Raw genomic sequence first — 20,033 nt, forward strand, 5'->3', positions numbered from 1 at the left:
ATTTAAGATACGCAAATTCAGCTACGTGAATAGCGTAGCTGAATTTGACGTATCGCAGCCGACTTACCCCGTTGTGAGGACGGCGGCAAAATCGACTTCTGCGGCTTTCTGTCGGCGGCGCTTACTACCACCTCCGCTGGTGGAGTAAGAGCGCCGATTCGGGGATCGATTGTCGCGTCCCAACGGGACGCGATAAATCGATCCCCGAGAGGTCGATTTCTACCCGCCGATTCAGGCGGGTAGTATAGACCTAGCCTGTGAAATCTGGCTAGTGTAGGGGAGCGACAGGGTTAGGAGCTCTCCAGCCAGGGGTTCCCACCATGCGCTGGGCTCTAGCTGCTAGTCCTGGCCTGAAATGGGGAGGGATGGGACTTCCTCTTCCCGTGGGAACTGCTCCCAGAGCCAGGTCAGACCCACCTCCAGGAAACTCCCCTGGCTGCAGGAAGCTCTGCTCTGGCTGGGCGCAAAGCTCTGAAGGGCAGCACAGAAGTGAGGGTGGCTGTCGGCCCCTGACCCAGGCGAGAGCCTGGGGCTCCAGCTGTCAGCTCCTGTCCCAGGTGGGAGGCTGCTGGGAAAACCAGGACATGTGGTAACCCACTCCCTATACCCTGCAATCCTCACTTCTGTGCTGCTGCTGACAGTGGCACTGGTTTTAGAACTGGGCATCCAGCTAGCAGTAACTGCTCTCTGGCTGCCCAGCTCTGAAGGCAGTGCCCCTACCATCAGCAGCATAGAAATAAGGGTGGCAATCCCATGAGCCCCTTACAATAGCCTTGCATCAGGAACCCCACGGTTGCAACACATTGAAATTTCAGATATAAACATCTGAAACCGTGAAATTGATCATTTAAAAAAATCCTCTGACATTGAAATTGACCAAAATGGACAATGAATTTGGTAGGGCCAGTGGTCTACAGAAGACTTGTTATCATAGGCAATCCATCGATTTGAGAATGATCTCTATGATGGATTTACATATGGGTCCTGAGGTGACTCAGGAGGCCGATCCTGGAACCACAGATCTGTCTGCTGTAGGTACAGGCATTTCCTGGCGGGCCAGCTGCCTGCTGGGAACATTCTCTGTCTTCAGCTTCAAGGGCAAGGCACTTCTCGAAGTGGGCCCCTGCCTGATGGAGGATGTGGCGCCAAGTAGCTTGCTCCTCTCAGCTTGTGATGTCCACATCAGTTTTCTTGAGATACACTTTCCGTGCCTCTTCCTATAGGTAGAGGGTTGGGAGAGTGGGATTCTGCAGCAATTTTGTGCTTCATGGTTATTTCTTCTACAGAAGCAAAAATGTCTTTGGTGTAGTTTCTCTATAGCAGCTATCCCTTAGACTAAATATTTTGGGGTGGGAACTTTTAATACCTGTACGGACTGAAAAAATATACTGGGATGTACATTTATCGCAGTGGTTCTCAACCTATTTACCATTGTGGGCCACATCCAATACTACCTTTGTGGCCCTGAGGATATCACATGGGTCGCAAATGTGTGTTGATTGGGTTGCGGGTTGAGACCAACTAGTCTAAACAATCCTTGCATTGCCTACGTCAAGCACAGATAGTCAGAGCTTCTTTCCCAAAGGAACCTGTCCTAAGCAGTTACACCTGATCGGTATGCAGGCCTAAAGCAAAATGTTTTCAAAGCACATTTAATCCAGTGGTAATAAATAGAGCTCTGTGCGGATACAAAATGTTTATCTTCATCTGAGCTGTGATCCCCAAACATGGTCTGCGGATATCTGCAGATTTGCAGGGCTCTAGTAATAAAGAAGTCTCCTTATCTGACATTTTTGAGGAATTTTGTATATGGTAGAGGTCAGAAGTCTAATTGCTATGAGGAGGATGCTTGGACTATTCCTGGGGGAATTCTTCGCCACTGTGTGGGCACAGAATTCATATCCCCTGCAGATTTCTTTGCTTCCCTGCAGAAGAATGACTTCTGATGGGGAAGCAAAGGGAAGCTGCCAGAGCGGTCACGGAGTCCTCCCCAGCAATATGGGTGCATTGTTTTGGGTGCCCAGAGCAGCTGATAAAGAGGTAAATCACTGCAGCGGAATGAGGGAGGGAGCTCGGGGTGTCCCAGTTGGTGGTTCCTAACTTGGCTCAGCTGCTAGTCCTGGCTGGGCTGGGGGTGGGGGATGATGGGACTTCCTTGTCCCCGCTAGGAGGATCTGGGTCAGACCCGCCCCCAGAAACCTTCCTTCCCCCTCCCTCACTGCACATACCCTTCCCCCTGCTTCCTGTCCCAATTGCTCCTCAGACGCAGGAAGAGGGTTCACTGTACAGGGAGCTGTTCCCCATCGGCCGAGCCCCTGTGAATCCAGACCCCCCACTGAGCATCACCCCTCTGCACCTGAACTCCCCACGGAGCCCCTCCCCCCTGAATCCGGACCCGCACCTGCACCAACCGGACCGCCACCTAGGGTGACCAGATGTCCCAATTTTATAGGGACAGTCCCAATTTTGGGGTCTTTTTCTTATATAGGCTCCTATTATCCCCCACCTGATTTTTCACACTTGCTGTCTGGTCACCCTACCTCCACCACACTGAGCCCCCTTCAGAGTCCAATTCCCCCTGCACCTGGAACCCCCCCAACGATACCCTGTGTATCCAGATCCATCCTGCACCTGACCCATACTTTGGTGATAGCACCCAGATTGCTGCACAGGGCTGGGCAGGCATGCAAGACACTGTTGCTCTTGCTTGCTATCTTGCCATGCCTGGTGTGGAGGGCAGGGCCCCAGGGTGTTTTTGGGGCAGCCTCAGCCCTTGGACTGTGTCAGGGGTGGATGCAGCCTCACTGCGAAGTCTATGTCTCGGAAGAGGGTGGGGGGGTTGATGGACCCTGCGCCGAGTACCTCTTCCTTGGTACAAGCGCTCTGGCACCGTCAGCACGAGCTCTGGTGCCGAATAAGGACAAAGACTCATGGCACCATCCTGGCTCCACTCGTGATTCATATGCCACATGTAGGCACCATCCTCAATTGCCTGTGCCGCAGAATAAGAGGCTGGAGAGGGGTCGTTCTCCCCCTGCTAGGCCTAAGGAGCCAGCCGTTGTGAGACCCGAGTTGGGTCACACTACTTCGATCCACCACTGGTGACGGTCATGTTGACTCCTGGCCACATGGAAGGGCGGTTGAGTTTAGACCCTCCTCGTTTGCTGAGGCCGAGCCGGGAGCTGCATGTCCCTTTGACTCCGGAGGCATTCGAGGAAGCCCAAGAACTACTCCCCCTCTCAGCACTGTTCTCCCATCCTAGACAGGGCAGGTTGCCAGTACTGGTTGCTCCCCGTGCACCTTCAAGGGGAAAGCCCGTCATGATGCCCCGCTGATCTCCAACCCTGGTGCGCCACTCTCCAGCAACGGAATAGACCGAGCAACCACGCCGGTACCAGAGCCCTCGGTGCGAACAGTCGGTGCCTAGAAATACCGCTCCTCCTTGGTCCTTTTTCAGACACCTCGGAGTTGGAATCGGACTCCTATCGGTCCTGTAGGAGTAGGAGCAGGAGCAGACGGTCCGCGTCAACCTGGGACCGGCATCTTTACCCGGCACTATAGCCTGTGCAATGGTAGCCCCCAGCACAATGGCCCTTTTGGACTCCCTGGGCTTTTCATCAAAGCCAAGGTCTGAGCCAAGGGCAATGTCGGTGGCCTCAGCCACGTTCGTACCCCCTCCAGCACTGTCTGCATCGTCAGGATCAGGGGTAGCCCCATTGCCACACGGCACCTCCATCCCGATGCCTCCGGCACCAGCACAGCCTGCACTGGCCCCAGTTGTTTTGGCTCCGGCATCTCCAACACCAATCTCCGGCACTGACGGCAGCTCCGGCATTGATGATGGCCTCAGCACCGATGATGCTTGCGGCACCAGCTTCGGTGTATGCAGTTCCGACACCAAGGGGCGCAACACCATCCGCGTCAGTACCGGCTCAAGAAATCCAGGTGTCGCCGGACCCCTTGGGTGCGGAAGGAAGGAAGCAGCCACCGCTTATGGGAGTCTCTTCCTTGTCCTCACCGGGTGAGGTGCTGTTGGGCATTGCTACGGCCTCTGCCCTGGAGGACAACAGGGTGCTACAGCAATTGCTGCGACGGGCATTCAGGCGGAGGAGGTAGTGGAAGATGTAGATCCAATGGTAGACATCCTTGCCCCCTCCGGACTTGCACGTATTGCGCAGCCTCTTATAAAGACAGTCTCTGACATCACAAAAACTTTGTGTCAGACCCCAGCCTCATTGACCCCTACGGCTAAGCGCAACTCACCCCCCACCTGATTATCTCGTGGTACATACTGCTAGCCAACATGAACGCAAGGGCTTCCAGGGACCCTCCCCGAAGAATTGGGACGCAAAACGACTCTACCTTTATGGGAAAAAGGTCTATTCCACTGGCGGATTGCAGCTCCACATCTCTAATCAGCAGGCCATCGTCAGCAAGTACTGCTACAACACATGTGGGGCAATGGCAAAGTTTGCAGAGCTGATGCCGCAGGACTCCCACGCCAAGTTTTCGGCTCTGGTGGAGGAGGAGAAGCTCATTTTGTGAGCTTTGCTTCAAGCCGCACTGGACTGAGCAGATGTGGCTACCCGTGTGATGGCTATGGGCATAGCCATGAGACGGGGTTCCAGGTCTCGGGCCTGCCATTTTCAGGACCTCCCATTCGAGGGTTCGATTCTCTTTTCTGAGAAAACGGACAAAAGGCTGCATAGCCTAAAAGACTTGAGAGCCACTCTCAAATCATTGGGCCTCCATACTCCCGCTATGCAGCGGAAGCATTTTAGACTGCAACCTTCTCCGTGCTTGTACCAGCAGAACTGTCAGGATAGTTCCTGGAGGAGGAACAAGAGTGGCAGGAAAAGGCTGCACCCATCCTCAGGCGAAGGCTCTGGCCAACCCAAACCACCTTCCGGCTCCAAACCAGCCTTTTGAAGGTGCGGTTGAAGACGGCGCACCAGAACAAAAACTGGATCTACCCCGCCTTATCTTTTCCTCCAGACTGTCCCCTTCCTACTGTGCATGGTCCCATATCGCTTCGGACCACTGGGTGCTCCGCGTGGTAGAGAGGGGATACTCCATCCAATTCTGTGCCCTCCCGCCCTTCCACCCCAGTTCCCCGTCCCTCTTCAGGGACCCCTGTCATGAGCAACTTCTTATACAGGAGGTGCACACATTCCTTTCACTAGGAGCAATGGAAGAGGTTCCTCAGGAACAGAAGGGCAGGGGTTTCTATTCTCTGTATTTCCTAATACCGAAAGTCAAGGGCGGGCTTAGGCCGCTAGACCTGTGAGAACTCAACAAATTCGTGAAGAAGCTCAATTTCCGCATGGTCTCTTTGGCCTCTATCATCCCTTCATTGAATCCAGGAGACTGGTGTGCCACCCTCGACTTGAAGGATGTGTACTTTCACATAACAATAATTCAGTCCCACAGAAAATACCTCAGGCTCGTGGTGAACAACACCCACTACTAGTTCACAGCCTTCCCGTTCGGCGTGTCAGTGGCACCTCGAGTATTCACCAAGTACATGGCAGTCGTGACCATGTTCCTCCACAGGTGACAGGTACAAGTGTTCCTGTACCTTGACAACTGGCTGATCAAGGGCCGATCCAGGACACAAGTAGAGACGCAGGTTGCCTTCATAAGAGCTGCTTCTGACGAACTGGGCCTGCTACTGAATGAGGGGAAATCACCGCTGTCCCCAGTTCAGAGAATAGAATTTGTAGGGTCGGTACTGGACTCGACACATGCCAGGGCATTCCTTCCAGAAGCGAGATTTCGAGCCCTGGGCGACATTATTCAAGGTCTCAGACAGTTCCCCACCACCACAGCAGGGAACTGCCTGAAACTTCTAGAACACATGGCAGCTTGTACCTACGTAGTATAGCATGCCAGACTCTGACTTTGACCTCTTCAGTCATGGCTGGTATCCATGTATCGGCCAGCCCAGGACAGTTTGGACAGGATTGTAACTCTGCCTCACCGGGTTCTCAACTCCCTTCTGTGGTGGATTGACCCACAGGTAGTATGTGATGCTACAGCCATGCCTCTTGCTAGTGACGGATGAGTCAGAGTTGGGCTGGGGGGCACATTTGGGAGATCAGAACACAAGGCCTCCGGTCTCAGGTGGATCTCGCTCTCCACATCAATGTCAGAGAGCTGAGAGCGGTACGCCTTGCATGCCAGACTTTCCGAGCACACATAGCAGGGAGATGTGTATCAGTCACAACAGACAACACCACGGTGATATTTTATATCAACAAACGGGGGTTGCACACTTGTCTCCCCAGTGCCAGGAAGCCATCATGCTGTGGGACTTCTGTGTAGAATACACCGGCAAGCACCGTACCTCTCTGGAGTACAGAACGAGTTGGTGGACCATCTCAGCAGGTCACGCCCGGACATAATGAACTCAATCTTCCATCAGTCGGGTTTTCCCCAGATAGACCTGTTTGCCACGCGATGCAACAGGAAGTGTCAGCAGTTCTGCTCCTTCCTGATTCACAGCCTGGGCTCCATCGTGGATGCATTCCTCCTCCCATGGGGAGGCCGTCTCCTATATGCGTTCCCGCCCATCCCTCTCATTCACAAGGTGCTCCTCAAGATACGGAGGGAAGAAGCTTCAGTGATTCTGATAGCGCCAGCCTGGTCCTGCCAACACTGGTACACATCGCTCCTGCAAAAGCTTATGTTGTATTTAATGTCTTAATACAATTAAAAACTAATTATTCTTCTGTATCACATGGTTAGAAAACATTGTTCTATTTGTAATAGTGGAATTGCCATACAGGTTATCAAGAGGGAGTAAACAGATTATTTTATGTAATATCTCCATCAACCACAATGGGTGTTTAGCAATAGAGTGCACTCTCTCTCTCTCTCTCTCTCTCTCTCTTTCTTTCCCCCCCGAGGTAGTTTTTTGCATTACTGAAATTTAAAACCTGTATAAAAGAAATGGGACTAATTTATTGGATTATATCAAATAGAATATAGTTAAATTTAAATAAATCTTTCTGAATGATAATTCCATTTATCTTTGTATATGATGTTGTGATCTGGAATTAATATAGAGGGGTTTTATCATATTATTAAGTACTTGTTTATATGTTTGTTTTACAGTAGTGCCTATCAGTGTTATTCATAGACAAAGACCTCATTTTGTTAGGCAGTTTACACACACAGAACGAAAAGATGGTTTCTGTTCCAAAGAGCTTGCAATCTAAGTATAGGACCAGAGACAATAGATGGATGCAGACAGATGGGGGAGTACAAGGCAGCAAGGAAACTGTATTGGTCAGCATGGTTGGCAGTGGTCTCTGCATACCAATCGCCTATCCGTTGTCAGTGTTTTTTATAGGCATCATGGAAAGGGTGAGTTTTAAGGAGGGATTTGAAGGAGTATAATGGAGAAAGCATGAAGATTGTTGCTTGAAAAATTACCAAGTGGGAATGGAGGCTGGCCTTATGGGCTGATCAGAGGTGGGGATTGACTTCTTGATACTGAGTGAGAAATGATGGGTTGAAAGTGAAGACAAGTAGCTTATCTTCAATGTGATAGAAAAAGGGGAGTCACTGATGGCATACAAAGAGAAGGAGGGGTGACCTAGCCAAAGTGATAGGTTAAGAAAATAGTCTTTGCAGAAGCCTTCTAAATGGATAGAAGGGACGAGATTGTTTGTCCAGGGCGAAAAAAAGAATGTCGTAGTCAGTGACTACAAGGTGAGGAGACTGGACAAGAGTTTTAACTATGTGAATGGATAGGAAAGTCCATATCTTAGAGAGGTTATGCAGAAAGACTCTACAAGATTTAGACATAGCCTGAATATGAAGATCCATAGAGAAGTCCAGGTCAAAGGCCATGCCCAGGTTATGGTCTGACGGACAGACAGGATGGCAGTGCTGTCCACAGTGATGGAGAAAGGAGGTGGCAGGTATGGGGTTTGTGGAGGGAAGATTAAGAACTCTATTTTAGCCAAGTTGAGCTTGAAGTGACAGCAAGCTATCCATGAGGATGGCAGAGAGACAGGTTGAAACTTCAGTGTGGACAGGAGGAGACAGGTCTGAAATAGAGATAGATCTGAGAGTCTTCAGCATATATATATTAGCTGAATTGTTGTTTATTGATGAGATTATCCAAAGATAAGGTGTAGAGGGAGAAAAGAAGGGGGACCCAGGATAGAGTCTAAGGACTCTCCACAGAAAGTTGGAGGAAGGGGATAAGGAGGATTCAACTTGTCCTTCTATCCTAGGGTCTTAAAACAAGGTAGTTAAAACCTATTGGCTAATACATTTTTAAAATACACATTTTATCCTACTGTGTAGACAGGCCTTGAAGAAAGGCATGGGAGGAGAGTAAATAGGAGCTTGTCAGATATAGCAGGGCCTGGGCTTGTATCTGTCAGGGAAAGCGGGTCAAAATACTCCCTACCTCTTTACCAAAAAACCCCAAAACTTTGCCCCCATGTTGTGTTAGTATCGACCCATATTTTTACTTCTTTAAAAATGGTGGGGTCAGGGAAAAGTGAAGACAACCACCCTTTGTAATTTGTCCAAGATATCACAACAGATTTGTGGCAGAGGCAGGACCAGAAACACTCTTGTACTTTAACCCACTAGATCTTGCTGCTACTTTTGTGTTATCTATATAAATAAAATTTCCTTCCAGCTTCTAGGAAGGACAAGTGATTTGTGATGCTATGCCAGAGTGACTGTTGTCAGTATAGGATGTGAGGATAATACTGGGAGGCTTGGTAGACAAACGGATTTTTTTTTTAATTTGTTTTATCTGCTACACTTAAAGCTGGGTTCCACAGTTCCAGGAAAAAGAAACAGCAATATTTTCCTATCAACTTTTTAAGCAGTGGCACATTTAATAACTGAGGAGCCACTTCATTATCATTCAAAATGGCATAGTCGGAAAAGAATTATCTATAGTTAAATACAAAAATGTATTTCTAATTGTCAGCTCTATAAACTCAGTCTGGGCTTTGAAAGTCAAGCGGGGTTCTTTCCTTCTTATGCATTACCAGTACTAAAGATCCCGTAGTCTAAATTAGATCCTCAGGATCTATGGTTCTGTCTTTCTATCTTCTGTGTTATATTTATATGCCCTTTATTACCGTGGTATCTGAGTGCTTCACATTCTAATATGTTTATCCTCACAGTACCACTGTGAAGTGGGGAAAAACTGTTATCCCCATTTTACAGATAGCGAATTAAGGCACAGAGTAACTGTAACTTGCCCAATTGTCACACTGGACATCTGTGGCAGAGTGGCAATGAACCTGTGTCTTAGACTAATGTCGTAGCCACTGGACCATCCTTCCTCAAAGTTTATACCTTTTGCAACATCTTTGCCTCCAAACTATGCCTTTACTTAAAACTGTACAACCCCATTGCATTCAGTAGGATTGCACAGGCATAATTAATTGGAATTTAGTAAACAATTTTGTTGACAATGCACAACAGTGAGTGGTGTCTAGCTCAGTTTCTGCTAGTTGTGCTAACAGGAATAAAAAGCAATGCACATTTATTTTTGTCACTTATGTAAACAGAGATGACTCTGAATACACACAAGTTACAGATCTGTTGAGTAAATAGTCTTGGGCACAAAACTCGGACCCTCACCCCCTCTCTGGCCCATTTACACTAAGTAAAAGGGCCAGAGTGGCATAAAGGAACACTAAAAGCCTTGTATCTGTCTGGGGAAGGATTCTGCTATAGGTGTTGCAGAAGTCAAAGATAAGATTGCCTTTTTGGGCCCTCTTCATTAACTCTTGCATAGGGGGTGGGGCAGAGCTGGAGCCATCGCACTTCAACCTATAGGGCAACCCCAGGCAACTGGCATGACTTAAAGTAGTGCTGCCTAAATTACACTGGAGCAGGATTGGGAGAGTGAAAAAGTGGCTTAGACCTACCATAGCCACACCTCTCCTCTGCCTAGGCTACACATTTTTTGCTGAGCCTAAGGTTTATTCTGTGCTTTTGGCCATATTTGTGAGAACTTTTAAAGAGTTGACTTAACAGTATCAAGTTCAAAATATCTGTAAAAGTCATACGTCTATTCTGCAGCGTGTCCTAACCAGGAAGTTATGTTAATGCTAATAATTAGGTAGTAAAATAACTGTGGATGGTATTGCATCCTTTTAGAAAGCATTATTTAGCAATTATGAATGAAAGTAGAAAGTGGATTAAGTCTTTTTTTCCCTTTTCTTTAACTCTTAGATGGTAGTAAAAACCTTCATGGACATGGACCAGGACTCAGAAGATGAGAAACAGCAGTATCTCCCTTTAGCCTTGCATCTTGCATCTGAATTCTTCCTCAGGAATCCCAACAAAGATGTGCGTCTCCTTGTAGCATGTTGCTTGGCTGATATATTCCGAATCTATGCTCCAGAAGCGCCATATACATCCCATGATAAACTTAAGGTAAAATATTCTTTTAAAAGAAGCCCTTTTCCCCATCTAATTCTCTTGCAGTTGAACATACAATCAAAGGATCCATCAAAGACTTTATTATATTACCAAGTTTTTGAATATACTGACACTTAGATTTATTAGAGACATTAATTTAGTACATTCAATGAAATTAATTTGAATGAACTCATAGCTGTCAGAGGATTATTATGTATGTTTTTACATTTTATTTTATCCTTTTTGTTTTACAGGACATATTCTTGTTTATTACAAGACAGTTAAAAGGCTTGGAGGATACTAAGAGCCCCCAATTTAACCGATACTTTTACTTATTAGAGGTAATATAATTATTGGAACTTTTAATAGACCATGTCTGCCCCATAATCCTATGAAGTGTAATCAGACTTTCCCTGTATGTGACAGCCTGTTTAGGAATTCTTTGACATGCTGTAGAAATTATGATATCATGAATCAGGTAAAAGTTTAATTATTGCTTCTCCTGTGTTATGGCTCAGTTTGACTTATTAACTATGTGCTGAGTACAGTGTTGCCCATAGTTTGAGAAGCAGGATAATACTATTTGTTTTAAATTTTGACTTTTAGTCATGATTAGCCATGTCCATAGGATTTTACATAAAAAATTACCAGAGGTCTGATTCTTTCAGGTGTGTTGTTTGCGAGACTTCATTCGCACAACAGGTTTTCCCACATTAGGAAATTATTTCAAACACAGGTTGAACTGCAAATATGATTATGCTGGTCATTGGGAAATTAATATAAATTTTGGCTAAGCTGATTTAAAAATCTATTTGCAAGACAAAAATGACTTTAAAATGGTTATGCTACCATGACTGTATGTAGAAACCATCTTGTAAAGTTTAAATTAAAAATTGCTTCATGCCATGAGAGAGAAGATAGCATAGATGGATAGCCTACAAGCATGGCTATACTAGTTGAATTTACAAGTTATATCAATCTGCTTTTGCACATATGAAATCGGGTCAGTTCTTAATTAGTTTTCATCATGATTTATTATTTTTATTTGTATTATAGGACCCCATTGTGCTAGGCTCTAATACAAACACAGAGACAGTCCCTGTCCCAAAGAGCTTGCAGTCTAAGTTGTATAGTGTGACTTTTCTTTTATATTTTAGTTAGCAAAATTTAGACTTGCATGTCTTAGTTAAAGGTTGTAATTCTATTATTGTGACTGTTTTATTATTTTGTTTGTTTTTTATAGAATTTAGCTTGGGTTAAATCTTACAACATCTGCTTTGAGTTGGAAGATTGCAATGAAATTTTTATTCAGCTTTTTAGGACTCTTTTTTCAGTCATCAAGTAAGTTGAATTATTTTAATATATATTATCAAAATATCTTTGGTTTTTGAACCTTTGTCTCTGTAGACTGAGTTCTTCATTCAGTTTGCAAATATTCATAGATTATAATAGAACTAGTTTTCAAAAAGGACATTTTGTGGGCAGCAAATAGCAAAACAGTATCTATAATATTTCATTATACATGTGCTCTGTCTAAAAAGCCTAAATTACTTGGTGACACTAGAAAAAATATTATCCTGCTCAGATTCAATTATCTTTATTTTGTACGTGTTCTGAGATTTATATGACCGAGGCAGACCAATTGAAGTAATATAGTCAAAGTTCATAAATGTGGAAAATATGGGTCAGTGAAAGGTGAACAATCTTAGTTGTTCATCCATTTATTCTTTAAAATACTGCTAGGACATGAATTTTCTTGGCCCCTTGGGTGTCTGGAAGTTTAATTTTAATCACCTTTTTTATCTTTTTAGCAATAGCCACAACCAGAAGGTACAAATGCACATGCTGGATTTGATGAGTTCTATCATCATGGAGGGTGATGGAGTAACTCAAGAGCTTCTGGACTCCATTCTCATTAACCTCATTCCTGCACACAAGGTCTGCAAAGTAAAATACAGTGACAACATATAAACATGTGTTTCAGCACAACAATGGTATTTGTTTTGTTTCCTTTGTCTTGTTACATTTCCCTGTCTTCGGACATTCTGTACCATTCGTCACAGCCGTCTTTTTTCCAGTCTTGCAGCAATGGATTGAAAACTCCCTTTTGGGAACTCATTAATGTCATTCCTAACTATATGTAAAGTTTTCACCACTGACTGACTTAGTCTACATGCTACCCCAAGAGTTGTGCACTGGAAGACCAAGACTAAGACAAATCTCTTGCAGGCTAGTTTAGTATGCTGCTGAACTATCATTTTTAAAACTTACGTTTTAATATTTTATTTTTATTGAAAAGATGTGGCATATTTTGATTGTTATGCAAGTGAATGATGGTAGCAGGGCTTACCCTATCAGGCATCAGGACCTGCTGTTTGCCGTAGTTTACGTTGTCAGTCAAACTCTCCTCAGCGGATGATTTTCCATTAACTCTTCCCTTCCGGATATTGGTTTATTAACAGAACATTTAACTCACAGCAGGACTTCCAACCTTCTTCCATAGTTTCAGTAGTTCTTTCCAGCCTCGTCTCTGAGCTCAGTAGTCTTTCAGTTCTTCAGTGTCCATGTAGTCCTCCCTCTGACGCTTCAGAATCTTTTATATAAGCCCTTCCCAGCTGAGGGTTCTTCCCCTTTTAGCCTACCTGCCTACAGGTGTCTTAGGTGAGGCTTCTCCCCCTAGCAGGCTCCTATTGTCTTTCAGGTCTTAGTCCTCAGGCCCTCTGCTTGGGAGCTCTGCAGAGTTATCACAAACCTGTCTTCTCTCCAGCAGGCTCTCTGAACTCTTACTAATACCTAATCTCCAGGTTGAATTTGTAATCTAGTCACATGATCGCCACTTGAATTCTTAGGTCCATCAACTGGAAGGTAACTAAATGAGGTTCAGGTGAGCATAAGGCCAGCCTTGGAACAGGCACACTGGGATTCACATGTATTCTGGGGCCAATGCCCCTATTACATTGACCAATACAATTACCTTGAAGAAATGCCTGTGCTTTTGCATTCCTTTCCATAGATTTTTATCTGTAAATTTCAGCCTTTAGCTGCAGCTAATGAACTGTATCATTGCTGGGCATCCATTGCCAGTTATTGATTAGTTAAATTAAAATTATCAAAAGTTATGGAGGCACTAGCTGTAATTAAAGTTGAGTTGAGATTGCATATAAAGAAGAGATCCATTCTTTCTGCTATGCATAAGGAATACAGTGCATTCTCCCCAAAATGTACAACACTTAGTCTCTGTCCGCCAGACAATTTTTTTAGAGAATTTATAAATAAATCTGTTAATTCATTAATAAGTTAAAATTGCCATATTTAATTATTTTAGGAACTCTGACTTTCAGTATCAGACCTATTATTTTTTCCCAAATGATCTCAGTAAAAAATAAGAGGCTCTTCAAACTTCCCATATAGTTAAAACTCCCTGAAATCTTAAAAAGCAACGAAGAGTCCTGTGGCACCTTATAGACTAACAGACGTATTGGAGCTTGCGTCTGACGACGTGGGTATTCACCCATGTAAGTTTATGCTCTAATACGTCTGTTAGTCTGTAAGGTGCCACAGGACTCTTCGTTGCTTTTTACAGATCCAGACTAACACGGCTACCCTTCTGATACCTGAAATCTTATGCATAGACCACATTTAAAGATTTTTTTAAGATTGGTAATTTTTTGCTGCTGTTCTTCATAATTGCCTGTGTGTTCTTCAGCAACAAATTGAAGAAAAATTCTCTTCAGAGAAATCCAGAAAAAACTGCCTTATTCTAAAATGGCTGCCATCTGTTCTCAATGGGACTGTGGCTCTAGAGTAAACTTGCCAAAGATGGCCCCTGCCCTTCATCTGTTCTTCATAGTGCTCCTTTACACCTCATAACTGCACAAGGGGTTACCATGTTCTGTGAGGGCAGTTTGGCTTCACTCCTGCAGGCATAATGAGAAGTGCTCATCATGTGGGTTCATCCTCGTGGAGAATAATGAGATGATGGCCTGTGGCCTCAGTCTTATTCAGAACAATAAGAGTTAGCCATTTTGAAAGTGGGCATGTGTTTATAAGTTTGTCTGAAGAAGATTTTGTTTTTCATCCTCTCTTGACCGATTAACTTTCAGTTATGAAAAATAACGGCAAAAATAGCAATCCTAAATATATACTTTTAAAAACCATCTTGCGCCAGATTGACTCACGAAGGAGATCTGGGAGAAGGGTGCAGGGGGATGTGGGGAACAGGATGTGGAAAGCAGGAAGTAGGGGTAAATTGGGGTGTACACTTTGCCTGATCATTGCTGGTTTGCATCAAGAGAGCAGTACAAAACCTTACTTGAGAGGCTAGTATCCTTGGAATGCTTGTGCAGAGTTATGTAACGTAGACAGAGTATACTGGTGAATCTGATCCTAAAAGATAAAATATTTTATTTCAGGTCGATAGTATATACCTTCAAATCAGTAGTAGTAATACGTGATAGCAGTCTCATTGGGTTTCTTGTTTACTGTTCATGTATGAAATTATTAATTTTTAAAAATCGAGGAAATTCCCAGGTAAAAATTACATTGATATGGAGTTAAAGCTAAGAGTAGTGTGAGTGATGTAGGGTAAAAATAATTACTGGAATGTTTTAATTTATTCCCAAATTAAGCATTACAAATCCAGGAAATTTAGAATTAATTTTAAATTCAAATATGTTGAGACATAGAAATGTACAGTTAGGGCATCTAAACAACCATAAATCTGTCCTGTAGTGACATCAGATTTCTTTCATTTTTCTCCCCCTAATGATTTTAAAAGTAATTTCAATCTAATCTGGGGACTACAAACACGATTATGCATTAATCATAACTGCATGCTTATTGCATGTTGTCAAAAGAAATGGAAGCTTAAGGCATTCAGAGAAATTGGAAAGTAGAATTGGGGTATATGCCACACATTAATTTAATATTCTGTAGAAGATATCTAAATGTTTTCTTTTTATTTATAAAATTGTCTATGGGCAATAGATCTACCTATTAAGTAATGCAAGGAAACCAGCTTTATTTTTGTCCATGATTTATTCTGTGAAAAAAAAATCTACAATACTTTTAGCTTTTGATACTCCTGAGTCACATGGCAGCTTTTCCACACCTTGTATAAATGTTGCTACAAGATACATTCTGTGTGTCAGAAAGTCTGCATATTTTAGGCAGTAGTGCAACTTTCCTCACAGGAAACATTATCAAAGGCCTTGTGAAGATAGGGGATGCTTATCCAGTAATTTAAAAATATACTGCAAAATTCTTCTCTCTGATCTAGATCTTCACTGAAGTAATTATGTTCTGCCTTGAGAGAATTCCCTAATTCTGCACATGATTATATTAATTATCTGGCCATAGGTATGTAAATTAGAGGCAAACTAGCACAAAAAGTGTATTTTATTCTCTTGCACAGAGCATTTTATAATACTTCAAAATATATGCAAAGCAACTGAACAATGATAATTCTCTGTTACTACCGAATAAGGGTACTGAAATGGCCAGACTATTATTATTTTAATGGAAGTTCTGCTCATGCGCGGAGAGCAGAAATTTTGTATTTCTTTGTTATGTCCCGTTGTGCTATGTGTTACAGGCTTGTTCACGTGATATAAGATTCTACTTGCAGATCAGTTATTTGTTTCAAAACTTTAATATGCACATACTTACAAAGGACAACACTGCAGAAAAAATGGGATACAAATATATTTATACCTGAGCATGAAGTATAGTGCTATTCCTACATTGCTTCCAGTTTTATTCTTCCTTAATCAGTAAAGAAGACTTAATAAATATAAATGTGATAAATCATTTCAAGAGTGCAAAGTAGTTAATCTTTTTTTTTTTTTAAATGAGCTCTTACATCATTAATGGTGATTCACTGACTATCAAGGTGATATATGCTCGGCCCACATACATTCAGTTGCTCTGAAAATAGGAGAAAGCACACTATGGTTTTAACTGTATAATGTGTAGCAGATCAATATATTTTTAAGTTTGTAATGTAACTATATGGTAGAAATTTGTTTTTTGATAAAGTAAGATTTTTTGAGTAATAAATTTTATATTGCTTTTCCCTTCTCTAGTGTATAATCTCTAGGGATGCTAAGATTGTCACTAAACTACGAAATAATGAGGCATTGTAAGATTGTACATTGGAGTGTGTGTGTGTCCAATTCTTAGAGTTGATGGGATGCTATCAATGTGATTGAAAAACAATCTTTACAGATATAAGGGTGTTTCATCTCTTCTGTTGATTTTTATAGGGTTTCTGGAGTTAGGGAGGGACTGACTTCATTGGGGAACAGTGAAACTGAATAGACGCAAGTGCTGTCAAATACTCAGTAAACAAATGTAAAAGAATGGTGTAAAATAGAGTGTTTTGCTAAGTCTTTCAGTTACAGGTGTTTTTTGTAACAGGTCACAATTTTCAGGCTAATGATTTTCATATAGAGAGTATCCCTTTACATCTAAGTTAACAAAACTCTTTGTATGGGGTCTAGGTAGGTTAAAATTTTTTACTCACTTTTTTAAATTTTGCAAGTAGTCTCCTTTGGCCCTGAAATTTTTCAAGCCTAAACTCAACTCAGAGGTGAACTTTGAAAATTCCAGCTTATCATGGAAACTGAGGGGTATAGTGCCTTTGCTAAATTTGAAAATATTTTGAGTATAGAATTATAATAATTTGGAACATGCCCTGTAGAAAAATCCTTGCAGGTTTACAAGGTTGAAAATTATCCCTCTGCGAAAGACTTGTACAAGGCTGATCCTCTTCACAAAGTTGAATTTTACCACAAGTGTGCACTTGAAAATTAAGTGCTCAAAACACAGCCTTAAGATTTTATGCTAGAACAGTTTTCCACCATATGGCTAATTTGGTGTTTGTTAGTTACCAAAATGGGAAGAACATGAAATGGAAAAAAAATTAATCCAATATTAAGCATGGCAACTACACTCAATTACAAGTATGGCGAGTTCTTAATGGAGGGGTGTGAGGGGTGTTTAGCTTCTGGTTAAGTTCTATTTTGAAGTGTCTGAAATGTTTTTAGCATATTCTAAGTCTGGAGCTGCGTAATTAAATTACCATTATGGAGTTTTGGTAGTTTTGAGAATAAGAAGGTTGGTTTTATAAGACCCCTTTCTAAAAACATGTTAGTTCATGGTTTTGGTTAAAAGAAAAAAAATTAAAAGATGCCTTTTAAAGTAAACTGTATCCCTTTTAAGTTTGATTTTTCTCCTTTCTTTATTCCAGAACCTTAATAAACAAGCATTTGATCTTGCAAAAGTCTTGTTGAAAAGGACTGTCCAGACTATTGAACCATGTATCGCCAATGTATGTAACATATGAATTAATATACTCTCTATATAACTCCAGGTACCTACTAATTGTTTGTTTGAAGCAGTCAGTACTATAATAAGTACATTTTGTAACACAATCACAAAATATTAGCCTTATTTTCAAATTAAGGTAAATGTTTAAAAAAAAAAGTTGCTATCTATTAATTTCCATGTTAAAGAAATAGATTTAGGAGTTTGATGCTTTTAGAAGCCTAATAAGTGAAGAAATCAGTTAACTTTATGCAGGTAGGTCTAAAGTTAAGTATCTAACCCCACATTGTAAAAAGACAAGTGGCCTGACTTTCAAATGTACCAAGCACCCAAGACTTATATTTAAATCAAGGCAGTTGTGAATGCTCCATACCTTTTGAAAATCTGAAATTTTTTTATTTAGTGCCTAGTTTTAGGCTTACATGTATAAAACTGTGATTTTTTTACTTATTTTAATATGCTGTACATATTTAAGATATTGATGCTTCAAAAAAGTCTGGGGAAATGCAACACAGTTTAGGCAGTCTTTTTTTATTCTTAGTAGAAATACTCTATTAGCACTTGCAGCATTTCCCCTAGGGTTGCTGACTTTCTGATTGCAGAAAACCGAATACCCTTGCCCCGCCCCTTCGTCGCTCGCTCTCCCCCACCCTGGCTCACTTGCTCATTTTCATTGGGCTGGGGCAGGGGGTTGGGGGGCAGGAGGAGGTGAGGGCTACGGCAGGGGGTGCGGGCCCTGGGATGGGGCCGGGGATGAGGGTTTGGGGTGCAGGAGGGGGCTCAGGGCTGGGACATGGGTCAGGGTGTTGTTGAGGGGGTAAGGGCTCCGGCTGGGGGTGCAGGCTCTGGGGTGGGTCTGGGGCTGAGGGGCTTGGGGTGCAGGAGGGGGCTCTGGGCTGGGGCCAAGGAGTTCAGAGTACAGGATGGGGTGCGGGATGCAGGCTCTGGAAGGTAGTTTGGGTACGGGAGGGGGCTCAGGGCTGGGGTAAGGGGTTGGGGTGTGGGAGGGAGTTCAAGGTGTGGGAGGGGGCTCAGGGCTGGGGCAGGTGGTTGGGGCATGGACTCCCAGCATCGTTTACCTCAGGCGGCTCCTGCAGCAGCTGGCATGTCCCTGTGGACCCCTAGGCGCGGGGGCGGCCAGGAAGGCTCTGCGTGCTTCCCCTGCCCCGAGCGCTGACTCCGCAGCTCCCATTGGCTGGGAACTGTGGAGTTGGCACTCAAGGCAGGGACAGCATGTGGAGCCTCTGGGCACCCTGCCAGCTGCTGCCAGGAATCGTGCAGAGCCAGGGCAGGCAGGGAGCCTGCCTTAGCCCTGCTGCGCCACTGACTGGACTTTAAACTGACTGGTCAACAGTGCTGACTGGAGCTACCAGGGTCCCTTTTCGACCGGGCATTCTGGTCAAAAAGCAGATGCCTGGTAACACTAATTTTACAAATATTGACTAATCCTGTAGCAGCACTGTGAGGTATGTAAGCATTAGCCACATTTTACAGATGTAGAACCTGTGGCAGAGAAATGAAATGGCTTCTATCTTATTTTTTCTGATTAGTTGTGGTTTAATCTAAAACAGTTAATTCTATTTAGTATGTATATAATAAGATTATGTAATCAGTATTGCCAACCCCAAACATTAAAAAAAAAAAAAAAAAGAGATTTTTAAAAATAATAAAATGTGGGTTCTTTTTATCTGCTTCTTGGTTTTTGAGCACTTAGGGTTCAAGTTTCCTTCCCCTTCCCAAGCGATCATGAGGGCTAGAAATTTAAAAACAAAATTCTTACATAACCTGACTCCAGGAGATGGGATTTAAGAAAAACACCAAATATCACAAGACCCATGATAAACTCATGAGTGTTGACAACACTATAACACCATGCAATTATTTAAGAATGAGTAGAAGCTGATAAAGTCCTTTGGCTTGTTTCAGTACTTTTGCATGCTTGGCTATGAAAATTAGGAAGAAAAAAATCATCTACACCAGATGATTCCTTAACCTTTTTTAATGAAATTTTGATGGATGATCATGAATTTTAAGTTATCAGTTACTTAGCTGCATATTGATTTTTAGTTTTATTAGGTTATGGAATGTTATGGTTGTTTGTTTTATCATAGGCATTTGCTTTTTAATGTACCAGATTCTCATGAATTAATTAATTATGAAAGTCAGATAAATTTAATTGTAATAAAAACACTGATTTTTTTTTACTTTCTGGGCCCAAAACCGTACCATTGCAGGCAAACGCCTATTGATTTAATAATGGGTGCATTATTGGTCCCATTGTGTTAGAATTAGTGTAT

At 43.0% G+C, this 20,033-nt stretch overlaps 1 protein-coding gene across 7 annotated transcripts in view; it reads left to right on the top strand.

The window, feature by feature from the left end:
- PDS5A (PDS5 cohesin associated factor A) overlaps positions 1-20,033 on the top strand; it is a 170,995-nt gene that overhangs the window by 60,860 nt on the left and 90,102 nt on the right. For all 7 annotated transcript variants that reach the window (XM_042843417.2, XM_005286368.5, XM_042843420.2 and 4 more), the window contains exons 3-7: positions 10,222-10,425; positions 10,665-10,751; positions 11,654-11,751; positions 12,222-12,348; positions 17,660-17,740. In XM_042843417.2, the coding sequence (XP_042699351.1) occupies positions 10,222-10,425; positions 10,665-10,751; positions 11,654-11,751; positions 12,222-12,348; positions 17,660-17,740 (597 nt within the window). The remainder of the gene's footprint in view (positions 1-10,221; positions 10,426-10,664; positions 10,752-11,653; positions 11,752-12,221; positions 12,349-17,659; positions 17,741-20,033) is intronic.

The sequence above is a fragment of the Chrysemys picta genome, chromosome 5 (genome assembly GCF_011386835.1).
Source record: "Chrysemys picta bellii isolate R12L10 chromosome 5, ASM1138683v2, whole genome shotgun sequence".
Taxonomy (NCBI): domain Eukaryota; kingdom Metazoa; phylum Chordata; order Testudines; family Emydidae; genus Chrysemys; species Chrysemys picta.